The 10,147-nt window shown below is 40.0% G+C and overlaps 1 protein-coding gene and 1 pseudogene across 8 annotated transcripts; one reads left to right on the top strand and one right to left on the bottom strand.

Annotated features, from left to right (window-relative positions):
- The first annotated feature begins 4,430 nt into the window (after positions 1–4,430).
- Positions 4,431–6,176, top strand: LOC121804997 (annotated as a pseudogene).
- On the bottom strand, positions 6,000–8,872 carry LOC121804998 (50S ribosomal protein L13, chloroplastic-like). 8 transcript variants are annotated; one of them, XR_006051235.1, is made up of 4 exons: positions 8,615–8,872; positions 7,517–7,702; positions 6,159–6,831; positions 6,000–6,059 (listed from the first exon to the last, which is right to left on the bottom strand). XR_006051235.1 is itself a non-coding variant. In XM_042204741.1 (3 exons), the coding sequence occupies exons 1-3, from the start codon at positions 8,828–8,830 to the stop codon at positions 6,634–6,636; spliced, it is 600 nt and encodes a 199-aa protein (XP_042060675.1). In that variant the 5' UTR covers positions 8,831–8,872; the 3' UTR covers positions 6,108–6,633. The 8 variants fall into 8 exon arrangements, 2 of the variants coding, with proteins under 2 accessions (XP_042060675.1, XP_042060676.1); XR_006051236.1 differs by having other exon boundaries at positions 6,159–6,375; XR_006051240.1 differs by lacking the exon at positions 6,000–6,059 and adding an exon at positions 7,923–8,022 and having other exon boundaries at positions 6,108–6,375; positions 8,615–8,752.
- Positions 8,873–10,147: the final 1,275 nt, after the last annotated feature.

The following is a 10,147-nucleotide window of genomic DNA, read 5'->3' as shown; positions in this document are numbered from 1 at the left end:
CACTAAACCTTTGGCCTCTCTTCATCTGAGTTTCGACATGAACAAGGTTTGTGTTTGTGCTATTTTCTTTAAGCACAAATATTGTAGTGTTATAAGTATATATTCAAAATAATTTAGGGAAAGTAAATGCGTAGGGATTTAAATTTGAATATGTTTACTTTGGAATTTTTAGTATATATCCATGGATTAATCTGTGCGGGAGCGACAACGATGTTTGAATTCAAACGAATTCCATTAGTAAATTGTATTGTCTTCGAATGGAACAAAGTTTGTTGTTATATCAAATTCAAACCCATAATTGACGTCTCAACTATAGGTCGAATTTTTAATTTAATCGATGTGCAGAAGGTTCACGTGCCTTACGCTATGCTATCTTAATTGGTGGAAATAATAAGTTTAACTTAGGATCAAATAAAAATAATAGTATGTGCAGACAAGGTAACATAGCATGATTGCAATTGTCACTACTCACCAAAAAAAAAGGCACTGAATATTTATTTCTTGTTTTTTAACAGCACTAATTCATTTTGCAACTATCTTAATATCCTATGATCATACAACTCGGGTTTCGGAATTTTCTACAAATCCAAGTGCTTGACCATTTGTTATTCACTTATTTTGTGAATGATTAAGGACAGAGTAGTCGTGTCTCAAATTACTATGCGATCCATGAGTCTTTTGACATCTATTGTAGCAGTATCCAAGATCAAAACTTCCAACTTTTTTTGAAAAAATGATCAATAATTATAATTTCTAATAATTTATTTACAAGTAATTTGAATATTTGACTTATTAATTGGAAGGATTGTGCTTCATAGTCAAGATTAAAACTTGACTATATCCCTCCATATTTTCTATTTTTCTTGGTTAACTAATCTAGAACATATAGTACTCCCTCCGTCCCGCACTACTCGCACTTATTTCCTTTTTGGGCGTCCCTAGTTACTTGCACTCTTTCCATTTTTAGTAAAAAATTTCACCTACAGCCGTCATTTTTGACTTTCCTATACACTCATTCCTTAATCTCCGAGCCGAAAAGGAAATGAGCGAGTAGCCCGGGACGGAGGGAGTATAATAAATGTGCTAAATGCTAATCACGTACTTGAGTTTAACAATAGTGTTATACATGAACCATCCAAGAAAACGCCTTCTTAGAGCAACCACATCGGCGAGCTGCAGCTCGTCCGTCCGTCCGTGCCAGCGGCGCGGCACCGCTGTCCGCCGCTGTGCTCTTGCAGCTGGCACGGCGCTGCTCGATGCATCGAGCAAGTCCGTGCCAACGAGCAGCATACGTGGCAGACGGTGACTATGCCGTTGGCAATTTGATTTTTTTTTTTAAAAAATCGGATTTTAATTAAAAAATCCGATTAAAAATAAAAATAATATTTTTCCACTTCCCAAAAAATTGTCCGTTTTCTACCCACTTTTAATTTATTTTTCAATTTTTTCCCCCAAAAATACACATTTTCATCTATAAATACCCCCACTTTCACACCCAAAAATTCACACCACACTACACAATTCTCATCTACATTCTCTCATTTCCATTCTCAATTCTCAATCTTTCTTCCACTCCTACAATCCCCGACTCCCACGGTTGGAACCCCGAGTGGTTCGGTTCACAACCGTTTCCTAGTTCGGAAACAGAATATTCGGCCCCTCCTCAAACCCAAGGTTCGGAAGTTCCAGGTGGCTACCGGCCTTACCCGATCGACGACCAAGATGCCCCCGAAGGGCAATACGGGTGGACACCCGAGCCTAGAGCGAGGTCGAGCGGCCCCTCCCAAACTCCGACTCCTCCTACTCGCGGTGTCCGCACACCGTACACTCCGGCGGAGATGGAGCAATTGTTCAAAGTGTTCTTGTCAATCTCTGAAGATCAAGAGGTTGACACGAACCAATCCGGCGATCATTATTGGTGGTGCATCTGTCGCCGGTACAATGAAAACCGGCCGGCTGGAACAATCGAGCGCAACGAGAGTATGGTACGCAACGCCATATACAGAGCCAATGAAGAAATCCAAAAGTTCCAGGAGTATTACCTCCAGGAAGAGCGGTCGGCGGGGAGCGGCTGGAGCGAGGTCGACATCATCAGTTCCGCCTTGTCGACCTACCAATCCATAAACTACAAGCGTTCAAGTACCTCAACATTTGGCAGGAGACGCGGTCGCATCCGAAGTATAGGGGAGGCGTAACTTCCTCCTCTAGCGGCTCCTCCAAACGGTCAAGGTCGGTATCCCTATCCGACGCCGGCTCCGAAGACGTGGCTAGCCAACTTGCCGGAGCTAACTTGAGTAGCCCCGACGCCGCCCCGAGCGGTTCCCAACGCCGACCGCAAGGAAGGAAGAAGGCGGCAGCCAACCGCCATCGCGCCGCGACTCCATCCGCTCTCGATCCCGAACCCGCTCCCGCTCCCTATGTTCCACCTCAACCCCCCACCAACTCGTTGTGGGGGGTTTTGGCCCAACTCAATTTGGCCGATAGGTCAAATATGACCCCCGGGCAACTTCGATCGCATTTGGCGATGATACGGGGTCTCCAAAGAACGTTGGAGGTATTGCCGGATGATGACTTGTCTTCCCCGGATGTAATTTTTACTCTTAAATTGTGTAATTTTTATTCTTTAGTAGTTTAATTATGTAATTTTCATTTTTTAGGATTTTAATTATGTAATTTTTATTTTTTAAGATTTTAATTATGTAATTTTTATTTTTTAGGAATTTAATTATGTAATTTTTAGTTTTATTGTAATTTGTAATATTATTCCGGGTATTTTTAATGAATTTTAAAATTGTGGAAATGTTTTTATTTAAATTGAATAATAGAATGGTGAGACTCTTATGCTCGTCCTTGCGGAAGAGCACGGATGTGGGTGTTGTGCTCTTGCCTAAGAGCAGGTAGAAAAAGTAGGGCCGAGCCCACATCCGTGCTCGTTGGCAAGAGCACGGATGTGGATGCTCTTAGATTTTATAGCAAACAAATTTCGATCATAAACATTGTTAGGGACCTAGCTGATGAAGTGAGTAAACTTATGATTTTACTCCATAAGCAAATATTCTACTCCTTAGGTCCCACATTAATTGGTACTCCTTCCGTCCTATTGAAGATAACTCATTTTTCTTTTTGGTTTGTTCCACCTAAGATGACTCATTACTTAACATGTAATACTTTTATCTTTATTTTTTTTCTCTCTCTTACTTTACTTTCTCCACCCAACACAAAAAATAAAATTGCATAAATCTCGTGCCGCCCAAGGAACGGATCATTTTCCTTAAGACGGAGGGAGTACCATTTGACTTGACACAAGTTTTAAGAAATATAGTGAAAAGTGGGTGGAAAAAGTTAGTTGAGTGTAAGTTCTACTTTTATATACTCTCTCTGTCCCTTATAATTTGTCATCATTTGATCCGACATGGATTTTAAGAAATACTATAAGAGAAAGTGTGATGAAAAAGTTAGTGGCATGTGAGTCCTACTTTTATATATTAGTTTTATAATAAATTGTGAGTGAGAATGAGTTACTGGAATATGAGGTCCACTACCAAAAATAGTAAAAGTGAAAGATGACAAATTTTTAGCGACGGACGAAAATGGAAATAAGTGACAAATTTTTAGGGACGGAGGGAGTTTTAATTTTATAATAAAATATGAGTGGAATGAGTTAGTGGAATGTAAAGTCCATTATAAAAAATAGTACTACAGTAAAAAAGTAAGAGTGTCAGTTAATTAAGGACGGACGAAAAAAAATTAGTGCCAATCAATGGAAACAGAGATAGTATAGTCTCAAGCACACTTTTTTCCTTATCATTTAAAAATAACCAAAGTATAAACTTTTTATAAAAAAAAAATCAAAACTCCGTTAAGAGAGTATTAGACTTAAAAATGTAGTAATCTAGACTGAAACTTGATCCAATATTTTTTATTTTATCTAGTCATATTATAAAAAAAATTACTTTTACTGTCTGCAAGCGCTATAGTAATTGTTAGATTGTGTTCAAACTTTTAACCCACTATCTTTCAGTGCTTTCATATCGCTACGTCTTTTAGCATTTCCCATTTGCATTTTCTTTAATTTTTATTCCTTATTCTGTCTTTGGATTTTAGTGTTTAAATTTAGAGTGAAACAAAATGTCTAAAATCCCGAGAAAATGTACTATAAACGGTTTTGTAAATAAAGGGTAAACATAAATAATTTTAATAAGACAACCAAGAACGATGAAGGCTATTATTGTTAGATTCTATCAATTAAATAAAACCTTCCATTTAATTGAATCCGAATAACTCATAATAATAATAATAATATGGCAAAAAGAAGTCAACTTAATATAACATTCAATTATATCAGTAATGCAATAATATTCCACACATACATCTACATAAATGTAATGTTAATGAAAAAAAATGAATGAAACTTTGATAAAGTGCTCATTATCATTCTATATTATATAGCTCAAAATTTCATTATTATTTATACCACCAGAGTCCAGAGAGTAGTAGTGGCAGCAGCAATATATGGGTTTGAGCTTGAGGCTGCTACGTCTTCTTCTTCTTCTACTTCTTCTTGTGTGTGTGTCTCAACAGCAGCAGCAGGAGGAGGAGGAAGGGTGCAATATATTTGAAGGGAGTTGGGTTTTCGACGCGTCGCATCCTCTGTATGACGCGTCGCAGTGCCCTTTCATCGCCACCGGCCTCAACTGCCAAAAGCAAGGCAGGCCAGATTCAATCTACCTTCAATACAGATGGAACCCAAACCACTGTGTTCTTCCCAGGTCTATCTTTTTTATGAGTGTGTTTATCTGTTTTCATTTTTATGATAGGAGTATATTTCTACAAAGTTAGAACGTACAATAAGAGTCATATTTCACTTTAATTATAAATAGTAAGTAAGCTCTACAGTCTATCATCTTATTATACTCACATTTTGCTAACTTATTCAATCAATTTTTCTTTACATTTCTTAATATCTGTGTTATAAACCAAATAAGATTCGTATTGTGAAATGAAGGGAAGGAATGAATGATAGGAGTAGTAATAAATGTTGAAGATGCAGATTTGAGGGGAAGGAAATAATGGAGAGGTACAGGGGCAAAAAGGTAATGTATGTGGGAGACTCACTGAGTGCAAACCAGTGGGAATCTATGGCGTGCATACTTCACCAACGCCACTTACACACTCACTTCACCAACCACACTTTTCTTCCCGGTAACAACTCTTTCACATTATTCTTCTTTCCATTTTGCTAATAATAACAAATGGACTAACTAACAACTCTTCTTCACTTCACTTCACTTCACTTTTGTAAAGGACTACGATTTCACGCTCAAGTTGTTGAAAAACGGATTCTTGGTGACCATGCTTAACCGCACCATGATACTCGACACCCTCGCCCGCTGGAAAGGCTACGACGTCTTGATCTTCAACACCTACCACTGGTGGCTCCACTCCGGCCGCCTCAAAACGTCAGTCCATTCCCATAAATAAGCATCATCTTCGTCTTCTTCTTACTCCTGCCTGCTCCCTCTTCCAGATGGGACCGTTACCAGATCGGGAACAACACATTCCCAGACATGGATCTCATGCTGGCATACACCACTGCTCTAACCACCTGGGCCAACTGGGTGACTCCAACATCGACCCAGCCCGCACCCGTGTCTTCTTCCAAGGGATTTCTACAGTTCATTACCAGTAAGCTATTACTTAAAACATCCTCATTTTGGCTCCAAACCTCTCCTAATGTTGCTGTCTATCAGTGGTGCATACTGGAACGAACCTAGCGTGCAGGACTGCAGGGGACAGACCAAGCCCGTTGAAGGGTCCACTTTCCCAGGAAGCAAGCCTCCGGGAGACGCGGTGGTGAGGAGTGTACTGAGCAACATGGACAAACCTGCAACTCTGCTCGACATACTTTTACTGACTCAGCTGAGGAAGGATGGCCATCCATCCACGTATGCTGGGGGCGGGGTCGACTGCAGCCATTGGTGCCTTGCCGGAGTTCCTGATACCTGGAATCAACTCTTATACACCATTCTTTTACAGAGTTAAATCACTTCTTTTCCTTCCTGGGGATTTGAGATTCCTCAGTTTGTTTAGTAAAGCAACAGTTCATGTGTACTAAAGAGATTTATCAAATAAAAGAGAGACAAAACTACAAAAATTACATAATCGTGCAAATGTTCCAGCCACAGGAGAGATGGAAGTGATTGATGAAATACATTATCAACATCTGAAATGTAGTCCCCGAATGAAACATTAACACCTCTACGTCTGCTTTGTTATCCTGTCGTCCCTTATAGGTAATTCCTTGGGTTGTTGAGCTTCATGAGGGTGATCTGGACCAGTGTAAACCTTAAGATGGGCAAACAGTGATCTGCCAAGCTGCAAACAACCAAAAAAACTGCTTTTAAGGAACATAAGAAATACAACAAACGTGCATTCATGTTCGATTATTTTTCATTATTCTCTGATTCTTGCATTTAGCTAGAGTATAAGTATTGCCTGCCAGCATGTTCAGACGAAAGCAACAGTTCTCAGAATAAAACTGAATAGATGTGCTAGAAAATCTGAACATGATTAAGAGAGAACACTAATCTAGTCAGCACATATTTCAATAAGCAATAATTATGCGTTGTCTACTTATTGGCTACTCAATTGATCAGCTTGAGAAGAGAGTTCCTGAAACAATCTTTCAGCATGCTCAATGATTCTTTCAGGAACTCTCTTCTCAAGCTGATCGAAAGTTTCCACTGTCATGCCACCAGGTCTTCCTGAGTGCCTCCGGTAGAGTTTCTGTGTCCTCTTCTTTCCAGATACAGCGATCTTCTCAGCGTTCACCTATTTTATGCCATTATGAGTATATAAATTGTGAACATGTAATGTATCAAAATTGAATTAATTACTTTGAGAATACGATACTAGTTCGAAACAGCCAAAAAGAAAATGAAGCAGATAGATTGCTAGATCATCAAAGTAGATTAACTGCAACAGCGTGATTTATTAAGACAGCCGACAAGCCATGAATATTTTTAATAAGTAGCTAATAGACCCTACTACTAAAAAATAATAACATGCTTTTTTAAAATTTTGCCCCCCTAGTAGAACTGAATCAAAAAATTAATTTCTCAGAAATACTTATCTTCAAATTGAATGGTTTGCCACCAAAATAAGCAGTGTATCTAAATAGATTAAAGAGTAATAATACCATATTTACCCAAACTTCCATACATCTTTAGCCAAATGCAAATGTAGTGCTTCATGTAATGAAGTCAGTAATTGATCTGAAATGAACTAGCCAACTCTTTTTATTGTTACTAACGAAACATATGTAGTCTAAAAGAAATGCAAAACTATGAGCTTATAGCATGTGGGAGTAATAACATCTAACTTTAATATATCTCACCATGCCTGTAGTCAGTCCTTAGCACAAGAGTAGAGTCATATAAATGTAAATGGAATTCTACTACCAATTAAAGTAATTTGTGATAAGCTCAAAAAGTGTCTGCACCCCGTATCAGCTTACCACTATAACATGAGCTCCCATGTCGACACTAGGAGTATAAGTAGCTAGATTCTTTCCCCTGATATGAATGGCTATGGTCGAAGCTAGTCTTCCAAGAATCTTGTCGCTAGCATCCACTACGTACCAAGTCTTGCTGGTTGGAATATGGTCTTTAGCCTTGGGATACCATGTTTTATTCCACACATCCTAAAATATGAAACTGTGAGCAACACAATTAACTGCAGTGTGCGTTTGTTTGTGTGTGAATACACGGTCATGGCTGGATAAACTAAGCTAAGGACTCGTTAGACAAGGGTACGAAACATGCTTGAATGTAAAAATACCTTACCAAGATTTTAGATGAAGATTGCGTGCACAAACAACTGGACTGTATAAAGTAAAAAATATTCTCATTTAGCCATCATACCAAGAAAAGCCCCTTCAACCTCCTCACAGATCATCAATTCTTCATTTATCGTGCCAAAAACTTGGGCATTTTCTTCAACTGTCAATCGAAGAATGCAACCCTACATATTGCTCTCAATGGTCAGAAAATGCTACTCCCTCCGTCCCAACTAAGATTACACATTTTCCTTTTTAATTTGTTCCAATCAAAATGACACGTTTCTATTTTTAGTAACTTTTTCCCCAATTAAATATTCAATTCTCTTTCCATCTCCATTCAATACTTACAACCGCTCTTTCTCTTTACAATTAACCACATTAACCAATAATTAACCACATTAACCAACAAAGAAATCTTAGGGAGTATGGGAATCCAACTTTTACAATCAATCATGTCTACATTCATCATCTTTGACGAGATTACTATATTTTCACTTATTCATCCATCATCAATGTGAATTCAATACTTCAACACCTACCACAATTTCCAAAAAATGTCCCAATTCTAGACTCTACACTCTCTTGAAAAGTCAGGATGAAACACAAATCAACACTAACCACATCTCGACTATCACGACTCCGATTTTGAGAAAATTAGCCCCCGTTTTGTCAGGATAGAAGAAATAAAAACCTAATTAAACAGAAATAGGGGAAAGTAATCTTCAGCTAGCAACATTGACACAATTAATTTAAAGATGGGGAAAATAAACTGACGGGGCCAGTGAGATCGTCAAACATCCACTGCTGCTCGGCCGGTATAACGGCGGGTTTGTCTTGGCAGCATATCTTGAAATTGAAAAGCCTCTTGGATTGGAGAGAAGGTTTGGTCGAAGCGGCGAGTGAAAAGACGAGGGAGGAGGGTGAGGGTTTGTTAGACGGTTTGGAAATGAAAAGGGAAGAAGAACTGGCGCAGTTATTTGCCATTGCCATTGCTCTACTGCAACAATGAGGATAAGGGCATCCTCATCTGTGCTCTTGTCAAAGAGCACGGATGTACCCACTTTTATTACTTTTTTAATCAGGGTCATATTTGATCTATCAGCCAAATTGAGTTGGGCCTAAAGGGTCCACAATGAGTTGGTGATGGGTTGAGGTGGCACAAAGGAAGCGGGGGCGGATAAAGTCGCGGCGCGACGTCGGTTGGTAGTCGTCTTCTTCCTTCCTTGCGGCCGGCGTTGGGAACTGCACGGGTCGGCGTCGGGGCTACCCAAATTAGCTCTGGCGAGCTGGCTAGCCACCTCATCCTCGACCGTTTGCTGGAGGAGGATGATACGCATCCCCTATACTTCGGATGCACATGCACCTCCTGCCAAGCACGGAGGTACTTGAACGGTTTGTAATTTATTGATTGATAGGTCGTCAAGGAGGCACTGATGATGTCGAGTTCACTCCTACCGCTCCCCGCCGACCGCTCTTCCTGGAGGTAATACCTCTGGAACTTTTGGATTTCTTCGTTGGCTCTGAATATGACATTGCGCACCATACTCTCATTGCGCTTGATGTTTCGTGCCTATCTCCGGATCTTCAAAGATAATCAAATAGGCTTGGAATAATTGATCCATCTCCGCCGGAGTGTACGGGGTGCGAACAACACGAGGAGTAGGAGTAGGAGTAGGAGTAGGAGTATGAGGAGTTTGAGAGCCGCCGCCGCCGCTCCCTCCCGATCTGGGTTCGAGTGCCCACCCGTATCGCCCATCGGGTGCATCTTGGTCGTCCACCGGGTAAGGCCGATAGCCACCCGGAATTTGAGAACCTTGGGTTTGAGGAGGGGCCGAAAATTACGTTTCTAGACTAGAAAATGGTTGTGAGCCGAACCATTCGTGGTTCCAACCGCGGGAGTCGGAGGGTGATCGCTGGTGCATGACATTTTTTTTGTAAGTAAGAGTGAAAGATTGAGAATTGATAAGAGAAGATGATAGAATTTAGATGAGAATTGTGTAGTGTGGTGTGAATTTTTTTGTGTGGAAGTGGAAGTATTTATAGAAGAAAATGTGAATTTTGGGGGAAAAATTGAAAAATAAATTAAAAGTGGGGAGAAAACGGATATAATTTTTTGGGAAGTGGGAAAATATTTTTTTTAATATTTATTCGGATTTTTTAATTAAAATTCGATTTAAAGAAAATTGCCAACGGTATTGCCGTTGGCCAATCAGGAAACGTCACGTCAGCTGCTCGCTGGCATGGGCGTGCTTAATGAATCGAGCAGCGCCGTGCCAGCGGCACGGACGCCGTCCGTCGGCGCGAGCA

Source organism: Salvia splendens, chromosome 5 (assembly GCF_004379255.2).
Source record: "Salvia splendens isolate huo1 chromosome 5, SspV2, whole genome shotgun sequence".
Lineage (NCBI taxonomy): Eukaryota > Viridiplantae > Streptophyta > Magnoliopsida > Lamiales > Lamiaceae > Salvia > Salvia splendens.
The sequence above is the reverse complement of the archived record's forward strand: the minus strand, read 5'-3'. Positions and strand labels throughout refer to the sequence as shown.

Excerpts from the sequence above, each read along its gene's own strand:
- LOC121804998 (XM_042204741.1), bottom strand. The coding sequence starts at position 8,830 with ATGGCAATGGCAAATAACTGCGCCAGTTCTTCTTCCCTTTTCATTTCC. Across the intron at positions 7,703-8,614 it reads TTGACGATCTCACTGGCCCC|GATGTGTGGAATAAAACATG; the intron begins GTCAGTTTATTT and ends TTCATATTTTAG. Across the intron at positions 6,832-7,516 it reads TGGGAGCTCATGTTATAGTG|GTGAACGCTGAGAAGATCGC; the intron begins GTAAGCTGATAC and ends GGCATAAAATAG.